Consider the following 23,135-nt stretch of genomic DNA (forward strand, 5'->3'; position numbering starts at 1 on the left):
GTGATTGACAGAGTCGAAAGCCTTGGCCAGGTCGTTGAATACGGCTGCACAGTATTGTCTCTTATCGATGGCGGTTATGATATCGTTTAGGACCTTGAGCATGGCTGAGGTGCACCCATGACCAGCTCTGAAACCAGATTGAATAGCGGAGAAGGAACGGTGGGATTCGAAATGGTCGGTGATCTGTTTGTTAACTTGGCTTTCAAAGGCCTTAGAGGGGGGGATGACCGCGGTTGCTTTCCAGTCTTTGATAATATCAGACGATACGAAAGAGAGGTTGAATAGGCTAGTAATAGGGGTTGCAATAATTTTGGCAGATAATTTTAGAAAGAGAGGGTCCAGATTGTCTAGCCTGGCTGATTTGTAGGGGTCCAGATTTTGTAGCTCTTTCAGAACATCAGCTATCTGGATTTGGATGAAGGAGAAATGGGGAGGCTTGGGCGATTTGCTGTGGGGAGTGCAGGGCTGTTGACCGGGGTAGGGGTAGCCAGGTGGAAATCATGGCCAGCCGTAGAAAAATGCTTATTGAAATTCTCAATTATAGTGGATTTATCGCTGGTGACAGTGTTTCCTAGCCTCAGTGCAGTGGGCAGCTGGGAGGAGGTGCTCTTATTCTCCATGGACTTTACATTGTCCCAGAACTTTTTTGAGTTTGTGCTACAGGATGCAAATGTTAAAGGGTGGGTAAATTGAAATTTTTCAGTTGAATTTGTCTGCTTACTAAATCACAAGAAAAAGAAATCATGTAAATAAACCTTCCACAGAAAAACGCTGGTGCTTTGTATGGCGTCATGTATTACATATAGCCCATTACCATTCACCCTGATATAGCAAATATACATTACAATATTTACTTATCTTAGACATTCGTAGGGGTCAATTAAGTCTAAACACAAGGTGACATCAGGCAATGAGAGAATTAATATTTATAGAGATGGAGCAGAACAGAACTTCTACGTTTAAAAATTCCTGCAACATTAAGACATAGACGCTGTAATACATTGGACACAACACCAAAGAACACAAGTTAATGTGGCTGCATGTGGCTGCATGTTCAGCCTGGCTTTTTTTATAGGTTGTGTGATGGCAACAGGATCCTTGAATGTTTACAGTGAGTATGCTTGGCAGCTTAGGGACAGATTAGTTGAGTTGGACAAGTAGAGGCCAACTGAATTTGTACCAATTCACTGTTAAGGCTTGATAAGCATTTCCCACCAGCGGTGGCATGCCGGAGGTCCTAACTTGTGAACACTGTACAGTTGATTTGTTCAACTGCACCTGACCAAGCCCAACACCCTCACACATTCACACACACAACATACTATCAGCACTTAGTGTTTATTGACCGCTCGCTGGGTGAGAGAACTCGGCAGACCCCAGGAGTCAGATTTCCTATATTTACCTTTGCAGTTACAAGCATATCCTCTAAAAAGGCCATGACCAAGTTTGGTCAAAGGGACTCTGCTTGCATCACTCCATGAGCTGAAATATGAGCACATCACATATGGAGGCACAAAATGAGTTCTTACATCAATGGCAGAATTCAAAGACGATTTGACCCGATTTGGTCATGGCCTTTTAGAGGTATGCTTGTAACTGCAAATAAAAGAGAAAGGGAAATCTGACTCCTGGGGTCTGCAGATTTCCCTTACCCAGTGAGTGGTGAAAAAGCACGACGTGCTGATGGTATGCTGTGTGTGTGAATGTGTGATGGTGATTATAAGTCTCTGGGCAAACGTGTGAAAGGTCAAGGGGAAGGATTTATACAGGATAAGAAGGGACATGGCTTCTTTACCGTCTTCACACAGGTTGAGCTTTGATAGGTTTCTGCCATCGTAGCCCTCCTCATAGAAGGATCCGTTCTCCCTCTCTTCATATGTACTCAGGTACATGGCCTTATTCTCCATTCAGGAACTGTAGGGAGGACAAAACAGATTATTTTCATGTCACCAAAGCAATATGTAAGATGTTAGCAATGTATGTTATTCTTCAGTAACACAAACTCCAAAGCAAATCAGGGGGAGGAAAATAGGTTTATTCAAAGAGGACAAATCATACGGGGGGTTAGATGGTCATTCTCCCCTGTCCTTGGTGATGCTCTCACAGTGATTCTCTCCTGTGGTTCTCTCCAGTGAATCTCTCTCCACAGAACAAAGGGACAGCATGTAGTTTTATAACCCAGCCCTAGCCTGTGGTTGACCAATTAGAACTCCTTGCAATAAAACTAGCCCATGACCAAATAACAAGTATCCTATTTCAGAAGACATATTCCTCCCATGTCTCTGAACCATTGATCAATAACTTCCTATTACAGAATAAAACCTAATTTCCATTGATCGTTAGTTCTATTCTCGTACTCTTGTCTCTGCGTTGTGTATTTATCTTCGACATATTCTTACAAAGACAACCATATGAGTTCTGTATATGCATGTAAGTATTTGTCAATTTGTTATAGCACATTTGTTGTGGCACATATAATTACAGCCCAAAATGTAATGCAAACCACCCCCCATTCTATCAAGCTGTATTTCTTCCCAGTATTTTTTATAATATTGAGTCTATCTGATCTGTTTCTTATGAGGCATGACTGAGTGTCAATTTCAAATCCTAAATTTTAAATCATTACCAGACTACTAATGTGGCTGCCTGTCAGTGTCGAGGCATTCATTATTAATTTGAAGTTGAAGTGTGGAGGTAGGGTCATAGGTCAAGAACTGTATCCCCTGTCTCTCAGACTACTACACATTATTCAAGAGGGCAAAGCTCCACAAGTATTCTTACCGATCTATTACCTTATTATCTTCTCAGCATGGAATACAAAACCAAAACCAAACTCATAACTTTTCTCTTTAAAGCAGACAGCAGAGCCTCTAACATAATGCAAGTGGCATGGATTGAATTATATTAATCCATGACAAGAATATAGAGAATCCAAAGCCTCCTGTGCTGCCATCTAGTGCCATAAATCTGACTGTGGTCTATGAGTGAGAAAGAGATAAAATGGCTGACAGTAAACATTCCTAGCTGAACAGCTGTGTGAGAGAGAGAGTGATGCTCCCCCACATTCCTAGGCCACAGCTCAGGCAGACCTATGGACCCCTCCCCTTACAATATGAACCAGTAGCAGCAGGCAAGAAATTAGACCCTTATAAAAAAACGAATAATCTCATAGATGTGGGATTAAAGTGCATGTACCTTTTATAGTATAGTAGAAAACAGTGTAGTTTGGACATCAGTTGGGAATAGGTCAATATTAACCGTGTAATAGAGAATATAATGTGAAATACAGAGACGGATGTGGGACTGTTGAACCAGGTCATTAAAAGGAGCTCAATCTGGACTTTTTCATTAAGCAGCGGGAGTGTCAGTTGACATTTTCGGGCAGACACAGCTATTACCGAACCAGGCTGCTAGGAAACCTTGTATGTGATCACCACCGCTGATCATAGTCACCCAATGCAAACTCCTGAGAAAGTACATCCCTACCAATGCTCAGGAAGCCATCCTGCCATCTCTCACACACCACTGTGTTTTTCCATGGAGGCAGGGAAGTGGTAGGCTCCAGACATATTTCCTTTGGAATTGGAAGCTACAGTACAAGTCTTCCATGGTACTGCTCTACCTGGCAATGAGTGAGCCATGTGATGTCTCCTCAGATACAGGAACAAACACATGAGCATGTCCAATCTCCATGAGGAACTTCTTTGTGTATCATGAAAAATAAAGTCTCTAGGCAAAGGGAGAGGATAAAGCCCTCCATCCATCATTGTGACAAAAAAGCCCACACTGTGATTTGTGACTATGCCATAGTAATGTTTGCCTTCTCTCTGCCAACCAGGGACGTCTGAATAGACATAGACTAGACACACTGAGAACGTGCACACATGGATGGTGACCGAATCTAAAGGAGAGAAAACAATTGAAATGTCCAGTGGCCAGTCGCGTACCTCACAGCTGAGTGGCCTCTCTGTGGAGTGAATGTACATGTCAGCAGAGCTCAGCGGTGTGGTCTCAGAGAGACATCCCGTATCCATCCATCCGTGTGGAATTAACCCATTTCCCAGTTAATTAAACGCGCGGACACTTCACCCATGAGTAGAGAAATATAAAACCAAAAACTTTTGGATATACATTTTCTTGGCATTAAGTCAACAAGGAACAGACTCGTTTCTTTGAGGTTAAATTGAATACCAGAGCACAGATGTAAAATAATATGGCCATAATATAATTCAGATGTCATTATGGAGACGCTACAGGTGATCACCTGTAGCGTCTCCATAATGACATCTGAATTATATTATTGCTACATTATTTGGGGCTATCTAATTTCTATTTGTGGGAATTCAAATTTCATTAAACAGAATTGTCTTGTTTTTTTGTGCAATTTCAAGGTCATGATGCAAAAATACTGAACATGATTTATCTATGGACATAATCAAGTGAATGTAAAAGGTTTTCGGGGATAAATGCGTTTCAGGTTCACTTTGTTGATGTCTTCAAATGAACACATAACAGGTAACAAAACTAGACTACACAAATTGACGCAAAATTTTGAAAAGTTTGTCACTCACCTTGTCAAAGTTGTGACTAAAAAGTATAACAGATGCAAATGTCTCATCTCTAATTTCAATTTAAAAAGGGTGCATGTTTTCCCAGTGGCATCTCAATAAACGTTTCCTTTAACGTTTCCAATAAACATAAAACAGTTAACTGAAGTCTCACTCTCTCAGTAGCTAGATAAGCGCAGCGTGGAGATCCGTGCACCAGCCAGTGGAGATCCGTGCACCAGCCAGTCTGTGATGCTCGGGTGAATTAATCCCTTTTTAAAAGTGTAGGCATGGAGACTACGATGTGGCTAATACCCCTGCCTGGACAACTCTGACTAGATGCATTCTTACCTCATTCTATATATAGTATCTAGTTGCTGTACTTATACGCCTGGGGCAGGGCAGCGTCCAGTATAAATTATGTACCGTGGTAAAACTTTTGTACAGATTTTTGAACAAATACGCCCTCCTCTGAGCATTTAAGCATGGTACATTACAGAAAAGGTGCATTCCATCTACAGATCTTATATAAATACTAGTTTAAAGTTGTAATGTCACGTGCACTCGAACAGTGAAATGCCTTTCTTGCAAGCTCCAAACTACCCTCCTATACTAATTCCTCATAAACAACATATATTATAGATAGGTCCAGTGGCGACCCGTTATTTCGAGCTCCACCTTTCTAGCAAAAAAAAAGAGAGTGCAAAGCTGTCATCAAGGCAAAGGGTGGCTACTTTGAAGAATCTCAAATATAAAATCAATTTAGATTTGTTCAACACTTTTTTGGTTACTATATGATTCCATACGTGTTATTTCATAGTCTTGATGTCTTCACTATTATTCTACAATGTATAAATATATTTTTTAAAGAAAAACCCTGGAATGAGCACAGTATGTGTCCAAACAGTTTTTATTGGGGGAGGGGGGGGGGGGGCTGTTTTGCATGTTATTTTGGCATTTATAAGTGTCACATATCAGTTTGCAAACAATCTTTTTTTTTAAAGCTGCATACAAACTTGGTCTCTTTTTTGCTTTCTTGAGTAAGGCTGCTTCAGAATGCAGATGTTTCAACCTATCAGTCCTTTCTGTGGTGGTGGTGCAGCCAGCGGAAATATGGAGGTAAGGGTTGGTAATGTTCTCCAGTTGCGCTGTGATTGGCTCAGTGTTCTGTCACTCGTAGGGACACCACGTCAAATCTAAGGGTAGAGATAGAAAATTCAAGCCCTTTGGGTGCTGCCATAGAGTTACATTAGAAGTGCCCATCCAAGAAAGCTCAAGGTTATTGGCCACAGATAAAAATGACATCAAATCACATTATATCTACAGCAGCTTTGATTGGACTGATCATGTCAACATCATACTTTCAAAAACTTAGCTAGCAGTCATCATCATGAATCAAGTCGACAATCTACTGGCAAATCCTTTTTAATCCTTGTCATATGAAGAGAAATGATAGATAAAACGTATCGGTGCTCATCGGCCATTGGACATTAAGATTACACAATAAGTTAGAAATCGCAAATTCAACAATGAGTGGTTTGGAAGGAATCAGTGGCTAACTGCAAGCATTGCTAAGCAATCACTAGCCTGCTATTCAGTGAAGTGTGTGTGTGGTCCCAAGTCTGGGTGTAAGGGTCTCTTGTCCAACCTTAACAGGATAAACATTCAACATTGTTCATGGTGTCAATCCAGCATGACTTCTGCCACGCTCAAAACAACTGGAAACTCAGAACTGGGAAATCTGATTTCAGTGAGTTCAAGACAACTGGGAACTCTGAAAAAATTTGCTCTGACTGTAAAAATAAGTTTTGAACAGTCACCCAACTCAGAATTTCAAGTCGGGAACTCGGGCCTCTTTCTAGAGCTCCGACCTGAAGATCACTGACGTCATCATGATTCAACTTTGTTTTTTTCAAAGGCCAGACTTTGATGACAAAGTTTGATGACAGAATTTGCCCACAAAGGACCACCGGCTACCTTCCTATTAAAATGAGCACAGCACAAAAAGGTGAGTCCAAAAATGTATTTTATGCTGCTGTATAAATGATGTAATATGCCAGGGAGATGTGTATACTGTAGCTAAGAAAGTAATACTAAGTGTATGTTGTGTAGTAAGCTGTTAATAGCCCATGTGCCTCACCCTAATAATTTGGTTCCCTTTCCCCTCTTGAGTGGCGCAGCAGTCTAAGGCACGGCATCCCTGTGCTAGAGGTGCCACTACAGACCCTGGTTCAATTCCAAGCTGTATCACAACCGGACGTGATTTTATTTTATTGACTACTGTTCTGACTTGGTGGTGCACATGTAGCCTATAGCCTGTTTTATAGAAATCTAATCATCAAATATTGTAAGAGATTTCATTGTCTGCTTATATGCCCCCTTTATTTATCCTACGGTTCTGACTTGGTGTACAGGGAGAACACTGTAAGAATGGCCCATGTTCTGAATTCTGTTGCTGTACATTTCAAAAATGCTGAACAAATAGTTATATTGACTATGTCCGTCCTAGCTCGCTCATTAATATCTTAATTGAAATTACGATTGCCTCTTACCCACTCGTCGTCCCCTTATGCCATAGTTTGTACATCTCAATTGTCAGTAGAAACAACGTTTGTTTTGGCAAATCAGCCATATCAGCTATGTTTTTTAAAATGCAGTAAATGAGGCTGAATGAACGGTTTGGCTGCCAGACATGGCTCTGCTGATAGCCAGGTGTAGCACTGGTAAGGTGTTGGGACTCTGCTGTTGGGACAGCTTTATGTAGGCCCTAACAGTGTGTGGGCACCGTTTGTCACCATTATAGTGCAATTAATGTATTGCTTAGTGTTGTGTTGTGTAATGGGTTTGCTGGCATGCGTTAAAAAAATATATATATATTTTTTGCCCCACCAAGATTTACATGTTAAAATAGCAACTGGATAGGTCTATCATTTCTGAAGAAAAATAATGAACTATTCTTTTTGAAAGCCATCAAAAGAGATAAAATTGCCTAATGTTAATGTCTTTATGTTTGTGCTGTAAACATGACTCTGTAGGCCGAGTAGATACATAGCCTAAATGAAGCATGGTCGTCATGAAATACCTTTATTTCCTCTGCATGAAATATGATTTTATTTGGATGATAATGGCTGTGGTCCAAGATCACCTTTTAGGAAGAGTTCCTTCCACACGAGGGAGCCCTCGAGTAGTGGTTATTCCTCCAGACAGCTGTGCACCGAACCAGCACTAGCCCACAGCCACCGCAGCACGCTGGCTTGGCTGACTCAGAGACAGGAAGGGTTGGGCACAATGGGACAGGTAAGAGGCTGATATGAGTACCGATAAAACGATTAACTGTACTTGATTAAACACTACAATAACTATTAACGTTACTTTACTATCATGAATGTCAAGTCTAGCGCATATAAGTGAATAATACGAAGGCAGGAAATAACAAGGACTACAAAAGTTTGCCGTACATGCGCTAGGCTTAACGTTACTTACAAATGCGACGTGGTAGCATTTACAGTACAGTTTATAGTATTAGTACTAGTAAATACATAGTTACAATATAATAGGCTACCAATTAGTTTCAACCGTTTTCTGTCCCTTTGTCTGTCTTTATCAACAGATTTCCCTCAGTGCAGTACACTTCCTGTGAATGTAATAGGCTACTATTACTGTACTGACTAGCATACAGTATGGTGTGCAGCAAAATTTAAATCAAAATTACAACCATACCTGGAATAAAGTTATATCATTAATTCAATGTATACCAGTGTAGAATTTTAAAGGTTATACAGTATGTCATTGAAATGACCATGAGTACTAGAATATGGGAAGTTAGTATGTTCTGTGGTATTGTATATCACCACAAGATGGTGTATTTGTCACGTTGGGCCCATGTTTCTGACTATAAGATATACACTTATTGTTTACCCAGGTCCAGCAAAACATGAGTAGGCCTGCAAACAACAGCTGTTGAAGGTATGTTAAATTACTTGGCAAGTTTGATTTATTAGCTGAGCAAGGTGCACCTATGCACTTTACTATGATGACCTCCTCTCAGAGAGATTTATCAACTTCCTCTCTCCTTTTCCTTCCCTTTTATCTTGCTGTCTCGTTCTATCTTTATTCCACGCACCATACAATGTTTGTTGAACCTTTTTCCTAGAACATTTTAGGCCCGCAGCACTTTACTCTAAAACTTTGATGTAATATTTGATTAGGTCTGAGTCTTAAACCTCAGTGACATTTACTCTAAACCTTGTTGCCTCATACTCCGTCAGGTCCGAGGTCTCCAAGAGTTTGTGAAAACAAACAGAAGGGAACTCTCTGCCCAGGGGGGGGGGGGTTTGGGATAGGGAGTAATGGTCAATATGCACAGTATGTCTTTTTCACTGCTTAGATCTTGTCTCTCCAGTGTCATGTGATCAATCCAGGATGTATTGTAAGGAATTGAATACTCTCAACTTTATCTTTGAATCACACTAAACATTGAATTACACACACCAGTCAGAAATGCACTGGGTCAGAGTATGTGGTTTCATGTGGGTTTGATCAGGAAGATGGTGATGCAATTCTTCTGGAAAGCAGCAAGACTGATAAAGGTGTTTCTCTGATGAGATTATGTTTCATACATGATGTTGTGGTGTGGTTTGTGTACAGATGTCAAAGTCTAATCCCACAGCCCCTAGCTCTTGGGAACAGATCCTACTGCAACATTTCATACAGTGTTTACAGCTTTCTTTGCATAGGCAGTAAAAACAGACATTTACATTTTAGTCATTTAGCAGATGCTCTCATCCAGAGCAACTTACATTTAGTGCATTCATCTCAAGATAGCTAGGTGAGACAACGACATATCAGTTGTAGTAATTAAGTTATCAGCAAAGACAGCACTAGTAGGAAAAGACAAGTAAAATATTTACTAATATACAAGTGGAGAGGTTTCCTGCTTTTCCTGTCCTCTTAATGAAAGGTTTCTCACTGTCTCGTCTGGCTGTCCAGTAATTACTCATATGGGAGCTCGTTCCTGCCAACATCATAGATTAGTCTCTTCATTAAATCAGTAAAACATTCCTATATTTCCAACATGGCAAAAACAAGACAGTGCCCCACAGCATGTAAAGGCCAAATAAACATTGATGCAGCTCTATAAAAGTTACTGGCCTAACCCCAGGGATATGGCTGAGGAAATAGTACTATAATGAAGTTGACATACAAAAGCAACCATCTCATAACATTAACGACTGCAGTATTCTGCTTTTTCCCCAAAGATATTGCATAATTAATCAACTTCAAATTGTCATTGCTACTTTTTGAGAAATGTATATAAGTAAGGGATGCATAGTCTCAGATATATACTAGATACTTATGACTTTCTCCTTCCCTGACATATGCAGTGCAGCCCAGATAATAACGCCAGAATGAGCCTCCCCAAAAGGGTCTCCCTCTGGACCGTGGTGGATGTGTTTGATTGGGTCAAGGAGCAGTACCCCTACCAAAAGAGTGTCCTCCAACTAGCCATCTTCAAGCATGACATATCCGGTAGCTATCTTCAGTAGCTCTTCTACTTACCAAATCTTGCCTTAGTACAAAACAACCTACAGTATATTCCTGTACATCAGTTATCATTAATAGACTGCTATTATTGTAAAAAAAGTGAATATATGTGATATTTTATCCCAGACTTACTTCAGCCCTGTACTGTATAAGTAACAGATGCCTGCAGAGAGTTCTGAACCCCACATAATGACATGGAACATTAATCTTCCCAGTTACTGTTAACCCTCTACAAACCACACAGCTCATTCACAGTGTCAGTACTGTTGTAATGTTGCATCAGTAAAACCTTGTCAAAAACATGCAGTAAAAACAACTGTATGAGTAATAAAACCTTGTGTCCTAAGGCTTAGATCCTGGAACAGAAGTTTTGCCCACCGTGGGCTAAGTGCATTTGAATTCAAGTTAATTTAGGAATGGAATTTGATACATAATTCAAGTTCATCATGTCATATGAAATCTATTCAATTTGAAATCCATGCTACCAGCCTTATTTGACTTATTTGACTGGCATCATTTTGCTTCCTTCTATAGTAGCCTCCCCTCACCACCTCTCTTGCCTTCTTGCTCTGTCCCTCCCCAGGCCGAGCTCTGCTGAGGATGGGTGAACACCAGTTGGAGAGGATGGGGGTGGAGGTGGAGCATCTTCAGGAGATCATACTGGACATTCTTCTCCTCAGGGTCCAGGAGGAACTTGAGAACCTTAACGACATCTTCTCTGGTGAGGAACAAACATCCATTCTACCGTCTCCTTTTAAACTTTATCAGGAATTCAGTTGTAGCCTATATCAACGACTTCTTCTCTGGTGAAGACCTAACTTTACTTTATTGTCTAAAACTGCATCAGAAAGGGACAGACATCTACTGTGTCCTCTTAGATGGCTTCAGGAGTTCACTTGTACACTCTTAGAAAAAGGGTGCTATCTAGGACCTAAAATGTTTCTTTAGCTGTCCCCATAGGAGAACCCTTTGAGGAACCCTTTTTGGTTCCAGGTAAAAACCCTTTAAGTTCCATGTAGGACCCTTTCCACAGAGGATTCTACATGGAACCCAAAAAGGTTCTACATGAAACCAAAAAGGGTTCTCCGTGGAACCAAAAAAGGTTATCCTATGGGGACAGCTGAAGAACCCTTTAGGAACCTTTTTGGAAGAGTGTAGCCTATATACCCAAAGTGACTCATACGAGGTTGCATTATCAGCCAACGTGATTGACAGACATGTATTTCAGCAAGAGGACTAGCTTAGAGACACCTGCCAAGAATAGATTGGCATCGAATGAGAAGAGAGAGAGGTGAAAGCCTCTGATGAACAGTACTATTCAACTGAACTGAAAATAAAATAATTAAATTGGCTTTGTTTGGCATGGATACAAGATAGCTATAGGTTAAATAAATTCAAGTTCAAAATATAGATAAAATAAGTTCACAATGGTCTTTGTTCTATGTGGTACGTATGCTTGCATATTTCAAATGCATTTTTAACCAAATGTATTTTTATCTCTCATTCTCTAGAGTGTTTCTCTTCATGACTATAACAGAAGAAGAGGCCTGAGATATCATTATTTAGTCCATCTACGGTGTGGAGGACTAGAGAAGAAAAAATACATTTGCCTTCAGTAGTCATTGACCTGAAGAAGGCTGCCAGATTGGTTTTGGCATGGTTGTAGTTTTACTGACACGTCTGTGAATCAAGCCCTTGCCCCTCGCTCTGCGCTGCTCTTGTGGTCTTATTTTTCACAATACTCAATACACTATGTGGCAGCTATTGCAGAGGGAGAACATCATTCCCCACTTGAACAGGGGATACAGTGCATCCCTCATCTGGACTAAATGTTGCCATCCCGTACCCAGCAGTGATTTGGCTAGCTAATGGCCTGTTATATTACTCTCAGGAGACCCTGTGTGAATTAGAATGGAGAGTAAGTAAATTAGTCCTGAGTTTAATGCAGGGACACATGGCCATAATTTAGATAACAACCCAAATGCTGCTCAAACCTATTAGGCCCTACACAGGGAACATAATAGGGATCATTTAATGGGAAGTTTCTGGCAGAGACAAAATGGCTTTAAAGTTTTATGTATTTGCTTATATAGTTTTATGTTGGAGTAGGAATGTTGTGTCCTCTGACTGAAACTCGTCTTTATTTAGCTTTTGTTGCTCCACACCTCATGTTTGTAAGATGTCAGTAGAGTTTTTCTGTCTGTCAAATACAATGCAATGTCTAGCAAATCTTTAAATGGAACACAACTACGTATAGAATCCCTCCAGTATGACTACCCAGCTAGGAATGTACTCTATGCAGATATATCCTATTTTATTTGCTCCTAGAACATATTCATATAAACAGTTCATTCTGTAATCATGTGCTTGCTTAAATTACTCAGAGATAACAGTTTTGCATATTAAGTGGAGCAAATAAAAGTGCTATGTTTGCAAATACTAAATCTTTTTATGTTTCAAATCCTCCTTCCTCAGAGAAATTCCTCCCCAGACTTAAATGTCCTGTCCATTGTATAATGATAACGTTTGTTTGCTCCAGTTTGAAGTATTTTAGTGCATCCCTAAGGTTCTGCACGTTTCATTAGACACTACATGTACATGAAAAACTGCAGGACTGTCAAATCTGAAGCTCAAACAGTACCTTAGCAAAGCATGCAATGCAGTTTAACTCCAAACCACTATACTTGTATTATAGTGTAATGTTTTCATAAACAGGAAACGCTATGTTTAGACATCCATTTGCTATCCAGCCTAGAACACAGGAGAGAAACAAGTTGTTCCAGTGAAGAGATGAGGATGAAATGTCACACGGGTGTTTAGTGGGTAAATCTGTGGATGAACACTATTTAGTGCATGAGTCTGACCTGACACCTCATATTTGCTAATGAAGACCAAATCTGATCATTGTTCATTTGAAATAATTGTCTTCGCTGATAATTATATAAAAATCAATGTGTAGAATCAGCCAGTGGCCTAAATCTTGAGAGACACACTGGTGCCCTCAGACAATGTCCATTTGTCTCTATTACATGACTCGTCACGATACATCTTCCCACTTCACCACACACTTGTCAGACAACCCAAACTTTAAATCTCCTCCTACTTTTAAAGGGCAGCCAGAAAACAGAGGACAGCCGAAAGCAAGCAAAAACACATTGCTCAGTGAAAGTAACACCTCTAGGGGAACATTACTTTTTTTCTTTGTTCAGTAATCCAGCTCCTGAAAAGCCCAGCCCAGGCCTGGCATGCTGAATCTGATGTGCCCCATAAAAGGACTGTTTACATTTCCTCACCTTCCATGGACATTAGCAAGTGCTGAGCCTGTGGCTCTAGGGTCCCAGTGGGGGGCACACCAAATTAGACAGGCTGATTAATGTCCCTCAGAGATGCATGGCATTTGATTTCCTCCATTCAGGGCGATGGTGCATCAGGAAAGCGCTGACTCACGTTAAATGTAAATATACCTCGGGGAGAGACACTTAATCATATATGACAGTGAGGGCTTCCCGAATATTCCAAAGGTTAGCAAATCGTGCCTTTGACCCAAAGAGATGGAGAGAAAAAAAGAAACATGGAACCGAACTTTGTGTTGTTTGGCATGCAACAAATGATGGGTTGAACAAAGAGAAAGGACTACAATGGACTGCTAAGTGGAGCTAACAAACAGCAAGATACATTCTCGGTAGTAACAGTTTTATTGTAACTAGACTCAGTAAAATTTCCTGGCCAAAATATTGTTCCAATAAGTTAGGGGGGGTTTCTGTAACCTCTTTGTCTTGTTTATATTTCACTCAAATTTCAGTTCAAGAATGCAATCAGGGTTTTGTTAACGTGGAGTCCAGTGGAGGCTGCTGAGGGGAGGGCGGCTAATAATAATGGCTGGAACGCAGCGAATGGAATGGCATCAAACACAAGGAAACCAAGTATTTGATACCATTTCACTGATTCCGCTCCAGCCATTACCACACGGGCTCGTATCAAATGAAGGTGCCACCAACCTCCTATGGTGGAGTCTGTGGTCTGTGTTATATTCCATATCTAATAGACACTGTTGGCTAAAATCTATACTTTCTTCTGCCAAGACATAATGCATCTCCAGTCTATTGTCTGCACCGCTGAATCAATCATTAATGTAGGCAGCAGATAAAAGAGGGAAGCTTTTTAGCAACTACTTAATTATTAAGGGTTGGTTGAACTTTTCACATGACTTTCTGATTCTCATTTTAGTTGAACGTTTAACAAGGTTTACTCGAACCAGGTGTCAAGTAAGGGTTATAACTTACTGATTCTTCATTATCCAGCTACAAATATATGTATTTCCTATCTTAAATTCATGACATGATCTTATTGCTCAGGTAACAAGCTTAATTCAGGCGATGTACTGTAGCATGGCTGCACGGCAGAGCATACAACTCGCAGAATGTCTTCTGCCACACTGAGACGGACAGACCATCTGAGGAGTGCCATTATAGGTCTTTGTGCATGTTGATCATGACTGCATTGGGTCAGCACATCGCCTTAGAGATGCGTTTCTAATGGGATACCTGGGGAGGTCCAGCGAAGAGGTGGGCCTTAAATCTCAGCCTGACAGACATTGCTCTTACTCTAATGACACTACTTATGCCTATCGGTCACACAGACAGGCAGCCAGGGGTTGGGGAGACTTTAGACTGGGGAAAGGATGACAGGGCTCCTTTCAGAATAATGAACCAATTGGTTCCCTTGTCTTTGAAAGTGTGTGAGGAAAAACCACAGACAAAGTAATGACATATCCCTTGCAATTAAATTATTTGCTGCCTGTGAGGGGCTGAACCTCGTCACTTTCAGCACAACTCTGCATTTTTCCCTTCGCTCCCTGTTTGCTGTGTTTGCATTTATAGAAATGGTAGTACATCCCATCCCTATCCCCCGCCAGCCATAGCCAACCAGCAGTGCATCCATCTGACGCCACTGCAGACTGTTTGTCACTGTCTTGTAAATTATTCATAGCTGCAACTGCAAGAAAAGGATCAATACATTCTGATATAGAAATTAGTTAGTGGCAGGGCATGAGATGCATACATTTTTTGGATTAGAGAGAATAAACAGTGGAAACAGTCCTGGAAGTGATATTGAGGTTGAAGAGGCCATGCCAGGAAGCTGTTGTATGTAGGTGATTTCATCTGTTCCCTGCTGATGTGTTTTATGGCAAAGAGATAATGCTGACATTGGTGACCAATGTGTTAGTCACACCATACAATCACAAGATAACAACCCATAGAGCCTGAGTGAAATCATTTTCAGAAATATTTTTTTTCTCAATGGACATTTTAGGGGAAACAATTTACAATTATTGACAAACTGTACGTGCAAATATACAGTTGAAGTCAGAAGTTTACATACACTTAGGTTGGAGTCATTAAAATGTGTTTTTCAACCACTCCACAAATTTCTTGTTAACAAACTATAGTTTTGGCAAGTCGGTTAGGACATCTACTTTGTGCATGACACAAGTAATTTTTGTTTACAGAAAGAATATTTCACTGTATCACAATTCCAGGGAGTCAGAAGTTCACATACACTAAGTTGAATGTGCGTTTAAACAGCTTGGAAAATTACAGAAAATTATGTCATGGCTTTAGAAGCTTCTGATAGGCTAATTGACATAATTTGAGTCAACTGGAGGTGTACCTGTGGATGTATTTCAAGGCCAACCTTCAAACTCAGTGCCTCTGCTTGACATCATGGGAAAATCAAAAGAAATCAGCCAAGACCTCAGAAAAAAATTGTAGACCTCCAGAAGTCTGGTTCATCCTTGGGAGCAATTTCCAAACGCCTGAATCTACCACGTTCATCTGTACAAACAATAGTACGCAAGTATAAACACCATGGGACCAGGCAGCCGTCATACCGCTCAGGAAGGAGACGTGTTCTGTCTCTTAGAGATGAATGTACTTTGGTGCGAAAAGTACAAATCAATCCCAGAACAACAGCAAAGGACATTGTGAAGATGCTGGAGGAAACAGGTACAAAAGTATCTATATCCACAGTAAAACGAGTCCTGTATATCGACATAACCTGAAAGGCCGCTCAGCAAGGAAGAAGACTGCTCCAAAACCGCCATAAAAAATCAAGACTACGGTTTGCAACTGCATATGGGGACAAAGATTGTACTTTTTGGAGAAATGTCCTCTGGTCATAATGACCATCTTTATGTTTGGAGGAAAAAGGCGGAGGCTTGCAAGCCGAAGAACACCATCCCAACCGTGAAGCACGGGGGTGGCAGCATCATGTTGTAGAGGTGCGTGGGTCTTCCAAATGGAAAATGACCCCAAGCATACCTCCAAAGTTGTGGCAAAATGGCTTAAGGACAACAAAGTCAAGGTATTGGAGTGGCCATCACAAAGCCCTGACCTCAATCATATAGAAAATTTGTGGGCAGAACTGAAAAAGCGTGTGCGAGCAAGGAGGCCTACAAACCTGACTCAGTTACACCAGCTCTGTCAAAAGGAATGGGCATAATTCACCCAATTTATTGTGGGAAGCCTGTGGAAGTCTACCCGAAACGTTTGACCCAAGTTAAACAATTTAAAGACAATGCTACCAAATACGAATTGAGTGTATGTAAACCTCTGACCCACTGGGAATGTGATGGAAGAAATAAAAGCTGAAATAAGTAATTCCCTCTATTATTCTGACATTTCACATTCTTAAAATAAAGTGGTGATCTGAACAGACCTAAAACAGGGAATTTCTACTAGGATTAAATGTCAGGAATTGTGATAAACTGAGTTTAAATCTATTTGGCTAAGGTCTATGTAAACTTCCGACTTCAACTGTATAATGTTTTATTGTTTTTATTAGAACAAGACCAACCAAGAAACAAACAATCAAAAGAAAAAGAGCACAAACAATATGAAAATAATATAAAAACAAATCACAACATCCCATACCTCACTCTCCGTGTTGGTCCAAGTTGTTAATCCTCATCAATGGAGGGTGTAACGGCAGTCCTCCTCCTCTCCATCTGAAGAGGAGGAGTATTGAGGGAACCAAGGCGCAGCGTAGTGAAAAGACATATTTTATTATCGAAACACGAACTTGTATAAACTAACAAAAATAACAAACGGTGTAGACAGACCTAGACGACGTACTTACATAAAACAAGGAAAACGCATGAATAGGAACATAGGCTACACAAACCGAACAAACCGTAAACAGTCCCGGGTGGTGTACAAACACAAACACGGAAGACGAACACTGTGACAACGCCTACCTAAATATGACTCTTAATTAGAGGAACGCCAAACACCTGCCTCTAATTAAGAGCCATACCAGGCAACCCAATAAACCAACACAGAAACAGAAAACATAGAATGCCCACCCAAACTCACGTCCTGACCAACTAACACATATAACAAACTAACAGAAAATAGATCAGGAACGTGACAGAGGGTAAGTGGTCAAAAAAGGAAATTCAAGGTTGTCATCTCAAGAAAAGGTTATCAGTGCATCCTCTCATTTTTGTAATTGAAGAAAATACATTGCTGTAGGTCTTTCAACCAGGATGATACTGTGGTTGGTTTGGAGGATTTCCAATTAAATATAAAATCTGTGAGCGAAGCAAACGCTACAACAAACAACTGCTTTACTTTTGATAAGAGTGGGCAGCACAGATGGATCTCCAAATATAGCTATCAAAGGAGAAGGCTGCAGGTTGATATCGAGAACTTTGGATGGAGTAGTAAAAAAGGATGATTAATACTCCAATAGCTTAGGGCATGAGTAGAACATATGAGTGTGATCAGCGGTGGACACTGAGCATCTGTCACATGTATCATTTGTGTCTGGGAAAAACTTACTAAGTTTCATCTTGGTGAAATGAATTCCATGCAAGACTTTAAACTTACGTGCACAAGAAGATGTGGAGTTAAGCCTAAGAACGTCCTCCTCCCACCAGTAAGGTCAAGTTCAAGTTCTCTTCCTTGATTTGGTGGATGGAAGATGGTTTCATATCGTATTGTTTTCAGAAAGATACATAATGTTCCATGGATGAGAAGTCTGTCTGTCTGTGTGTGTGTGTGTGTGTGTGTGTGTGTGTGTGTGTGTGTGTGTGTGTGTGTGTGTGTGCGCACACATGCGCGTCTGCGCGTGCTCGTGTGTGTGTGTTAACATACAGAGAGAGTGTCTACTTTAACAATGCTCTCCCAGCAGAGACAGAGGAGAAATGGTTTATAGTGTGGAGAGACAGTGACATTATAACAGAATCAACTACCATACAGATGTACAATCTTAATTTGAGCCAGTTTGCTACAGTATGAAAATAATCCTGCAGCAACAGGACATGTGAATTATTACGTGGATTATAATTAATGGACATTTTTGTAAGGGTTGATACATTTTTCATTAGGGCAAATTAAGTCTGACATTTCAAAGTGGAAATTACAAACTTTAGAAGCATTTTTAAAACTCAAATTCACTACATGTTTGAATTGCCGTGCAGGAAAATTTGCAGCAACAAAAGAGTGATCTAATTAAGATTCTACATCTGTAACAGGTTTTACTCCACCCAAACTGCCACTCTGGAGCAACAAGATAGGAAATCATATTTATTCGATATGTGTACATGCTTACGAAATCAAGCTGTGTTCATTGAGGACTGTAGAATTAGATTGTAAATTAATTTAATTATGAAATTAACAAATATCCTCTCATTTCAGAACTCACATGCTTCTATTTATTTTCTGTCCTCCACATGAGAGAAAGTATATGAACGTATGATACTGCATCGGAAAAATAAACGAGGCCAATGCATCCATACTGTAGACCTACATTTACATCTTGCAGCCTATTGAATTAATTTGGCCCTGAATTGCCTAGAGTTTCTAAAGCCAGAGGCACAACATCACAAGACTTCCGGTAACGCTTCTGAAACAGACAAGGCAGACCCGGCTGGGTTTGGGTTTTGAGAAGTCAATGAGAGAAGTGTAAAATTCTTCCTTAGTTGTTAATTTTCTCAAAATCTAAAGGCACTACCTGGATTCAAGTTAGTCTTAAGTAGTTGAACATGTTATTAGTCCAACCTAGTGACAAACGGACACATTTTCCTTTGTGCCTTTGATTTGAAGGCCTGCACATGCATAGTTCGGTGCGAGACTACGATTTGACCCGATTATGTATTTCTGCACATTTTGCATTAGCTAGCCAACGTCGCCATGATATCTCCTACGAGTGTGATCAGGGATTTCTATTGGAGAAGCAGTTTCTGCCAATCTTCATACTGTACTGTCTTTGGGCATACCTTCCATGCTATCGCTAATAATCCCAGTTTCAACTGCACTGGGCAGATGGCAGACAGCGTGTATGACGTTGTGTGGGCAAGTGGTTTCGTCGGGGCACCTCTACAAGGTGTCAAAAATGTTCCACAGGGAACTGTTTAGCGTGAAAAACCCAGCAGCGTTGCAGTTCTTGACACGCTCAAACCGGTGCACCTGGCACCTACTACCATACCCTGTTCAAAGGCACTTAAATATTTTGTCTTGCCCATTCACCCTCTGAATCGCACACATACACAATTCATGTCTCAATTGTCTCAAGGCTTAAAAATCCTTCTTTAAACTGTCTCCTACCCTTCATCTACACTGATTGAAGTGGATTTAACAAATTACATCAAGAAGGGATCATAGCTTCCACCTGGATTCACCTGGTCAGTATATGTCAAGGAAAGAGCATGTTTTATACACTATGTGTATATCAATGTTGCAGTCCAGAAATGAGAGCATTACCATCTATGCCAAATGCCTGGGCCTCTGATGGAGACTGTAGAACCCATACTTCAGTATTCCCACTTCTCTCGTATAGGATCGAAAGGATTCCACCATGGTCACCAATGTAGCTGACCGATGTAGTGCCTTAGCAGAATTCAATCTAAAGCTTGTGCGGTCCAGAGACGAGAACTCTACACTCTATGGCAAAAGCCTCGGCTCCTGACAGGGACAATAACATTCTCACCACTGAGATGTTATAATTGTAAAATAATCTGTTTGTCACTTGTGAAACTGATTCTACATTGAATTTAGTCTTTGAGATGCTCAAACAAGCACGGGTATCTGTAGTTGATGTTCTTCAACTCTAAAATGCACTAGGGTTCCCCAATAGGGGGCCTGCAAGCCAAATTTGGCCCTGGTGTGGTTTTATTTGGCCCCCCAAGTAAAAAATAAATAAATATATTTTTTAATTTAATTTAATTGTTGGACATAAAAACTGTAAAACCCCCCAGGAAATCAGCTCCAAGTGATTTTCATTTTGGAAATCTGTTACCATGTATTCCCAAGCATAATAGAGAGACACGTAATCATATACAAATGTAAGCAAGGTTTGAGATGATTATGTTTTGGTCAAATATATATATTTGTGCTTAGGCAGCCCCCTGCACCTCTCTGATTCAGAGGAAGACACATTTCAGTTGAAGGCATTCAGTTGTACAACTGACTAGGTATTCCCCTTTCCCTTTTTTGCGGTCAGTTTACAGTCTACAAATTATTTGTTATTATGTTCCGGCCCCCCGACCATCCGCTGAAGAAATGATTTGGCTGAATCTAGGTGATGATCCCTGCACTAGACTTTGTAAGACAAAATCCACAAAGAAAAGACATCAGGCAAATGCTTACAGTATGTGGTCTCAATGTTTAAATAGTGACGGCAAGGTTAGTCCAAACTGCAGGACTTGGTGAAAAGATAATGGAAGAGAAAAGTGAGAGACAATGAATAAAGATGTTCAAACAAGCCCATCTATCTGTAGTGGATGTTCTTTAACTCTAAAATGCACTAGACTGTGTAAGACAAAACCCATAAAGAAAAGACAACAGGCAAATGCATGTGTTCCCAATGTCTAAACAGTGACAGCAGGGCTAGTTCACACTGCAATAGCATGGTTCTCCTCACAGGTGAGTGAATCAGCCCATGCTCGGTGAATAGCACTTGGTTGATCTCTGGGAGCAGGACACAGCATAGCTGATTAGATCATGTGAGACAAAATCGAGAGACAAAAATGAATAAAATAAATCAGCAAAGGAATGTAGTTTGTGAGCTAGAAAATGAACATCCTGGCAGTCTGAGGCAGGGTGCTCTGCAATCATCCTACTCCAACTATTGACAGCGATAATGGGGCATTTATTATTTGTTAGAAGGAAATGAGTTGGTCCTGTCCTGCCTTGATGACTGTATTAGCTTTACACTACTTGACCTATAGATATTTGTAGTCACCAGCTCTCTACCAGCTGTCTACTACCTTAGGTGCTGGATAACATGATTGGCAGACGTGATCAGCAGAGATGGTAGCATGAGTTTTGATTAGTTTACAGTTTAGTACTTGGCAGCATTTGTCTGTCCAGCTAGCGACCATAAAAGTAAGTATTTTGAAAACATTTGCAAGAATTGGCATTGGCAACAAACGGAACTGTGTTCAGATGAAATAAATATATACAATATGTAAAAAGCAGTTCCTCCCTCGACAGAGATCGATCATCTCGAAAGCTAAAGCAGACAGCTTGCTACGGCCCACCGCCTATTCCTTAATTTGGTGTTTATTACGATTCTTCAAATTCTTATAGGATTCCTGCTGCAAGGCAGCATGGTGATTGAATTACTGTGGGGAGCCAATCAAGTTACTCCAGGAGACATTCGGAATGGCCTCCATATCCCCATTGGTTCGATGGGTTCTCTGTGATTAATGTGGAGTAATTGGCAAGTCATCCATGCATTCAGTCAAACCTTCACTCCAGGTGAGAGGAAAGGAGAGGGGCAAATAATTGACGATGGAAGGAAGCAATCAAACAAGACATTGGTACTTTTATTAGCATAGAGAGCACCTAGCAGCAGTCTGCACACTATCTCCAGGTTAAAGAGCGCGGCCTGTTATTGAATATATCCATTTGTCAAGACAAATGAGGTACACAGCTCTGGGTCTGATGGGCAAGCTTCCAGCGAGGCCAAACTACCGTGTAGTTTATTACCGGGGTGAGGAAAATTAGTTTTCCCTGAAAACGCAGGCAAGGGCAATTTATTTTCCTGACATCAATGGATCTTTGGCAGTTGATTTATCTTTGCTGTGTTCGAACTGATTGTGTGAGAGCATCTGCGGGTGGCCGCAGTGGCTTGTGGGAGAAAGGGTTTCAGGGCAGCGATGCCTTGGCTCATTTGGTTGTAGTAATTTATAGTTGCAAAGCCTTGCAAAAGTTCTGATAGAGAAATATTAAATTACCATTGGCTTGGCATGTCCTGTGTCTGTCCATATAAAGAAAAATGAAAGCCTGTGGTAAAGATATATATTTCGCAAACTCTTATTAAAGAAAGTCTATCTTATAAAATAATGTCTATACAACCTGTTCAAAGCCATGCAATATGATTTATAGAATTTGTTTGGCTTTATCTTTAAAGATGTATCGATCTTCCACTATCAAGTCTTATCATCAATCTTTCCCATCATACATATGTCTGGCTATATATTTTCGGCATGCTTCCCTGAGTGCATAATATGGATATCTCCTAAATGATTCTTGTTTGCAAACTAGCTAATTTAAAAATACATGAGTATGCCATTCACATGACATTGCATAAACATTTTACAGGGGTTGGTCAATGAAGCACATCATATGCTATACATTTTGCACTGGGGAAAGGAGGGTTTGAAAAATGTATGGTGACATGGTGACAAGTTGTAAAGTGTTGGAGGTAATTGGTGCCCTGATGCAGTGATATGGGTGCTTTATTTTCCAATGATTTTACAGTTAGTATAGCGGGTCTGGTCCTTCGTAGCAAATATATTTATGGAGATGTTTAGAAAATTGTATATCTGGTTGAATGATGATAGAAATAGTCTGGATGAAGTCATAGTTCTCAAATTCTTATATTTTTGGGTCCAATGTCTATGTCTATGTCTTGAGTTTTTGAGTAGTTTTGTGTTTGGGAGAATTTCAATTTCATTCCCATAAGTTTCTTGACAGCACTGGAATGATTCTGTCAGTCTGAGACATGATCTTCTCTCAGTATCTCTTGTTACTGAAA

General features: G+C 40.4%; 2 protein-coding genes across 2 annotated transcripts in view; one reads left to right on the top strand and one right to left on the bottom strand.

The window, feature by feature from the left end:
• Nucleotides 1–5,169, bottom strand: part of LOC129817472 (scavenger receptor class A member 5-like) — a 66,099-nt gene extending 60,930 nt beyond the window's left edge. The window contains exons 1-2 of the mRNA XM_055872745.1: nucleotides 4,572–5,169; nucleotides 1,796–1,914 (exon numbers count right to left, since the gene is read on the bottom strand). Of these exons, the coding sequence (XP_055728720.1) occupies nucleotides 1,796–1,907 (112 nt within the window). The 5' untranslated portion in view covers nucleotides 1,908–1,914; nucleotides 4,572–5,169. The remainder of the gene's footprint in view (nucleotides 1–1,795; nucleotides 1,915–4,571) is intronic.
• A 2,487-nt stretch (nucleotides 5,170–7,656) lies between these two features.
• Nucleotides 7,657–12,535, top strand: LOC129817473 (sterile alpha motif domain-containing protein 12-like). Its single transcript, XM_055872746.1, has 5 exons — nucleotides 7,657–7,844; nucleotides 8,470–8,513; nucleotides 9,932–10,076; nucleotides 10,675–10,812; nucleotides 11,603–12,535. Exons 3-5 carry the CDS (start codon nucleotides 9,956–9,958, stop codon nucleotides 11,617–11,619), a joined length of 276 nt encoding a protein of 91 aa, XP_055728721.1. The 5' UTR covers nucleotides 7,657–7,844; nucleotides 8,470–8,513; nucleotides 9,932–9,955; the 3' UTR covers nucleotides 11,620–12,535.
• Nucleotides 12,536–23,135: the final 10,600 nt, after the last annotated feature.

Source organism: Salvelinus fontinalis, chromosome 20 (genome assembly GCF_029448725.1).
Source record: "Salvelinus fontinalis isolate EN_2023a chromosome 20, ASM2944872v1, whole genome shotgun sequence".
Taxonomy (NCBI): Eukaryota; Metazoa; Chordata; class Actinopteri; order Salmoniformes; family Salmonidae; genus Salvelinus; species Salvelinus fontinalis.

Coding starts and splice junctions, on each gene's coding strand:
- LOC129817473 (XM_055872746.1), top strand. CDS start 9,956: ATGAGCCTCCCCAAAAGGGTCTCCCTCTGGACCGTGGTGGATGTGTTT. Junction 10,077..10,674: donor CTTCAAGCATGACATATCCG/GTAGCTATCTTC, acceptor GTCCCTCCCCAG/GCCGAGCTCTGCTGAGGATG.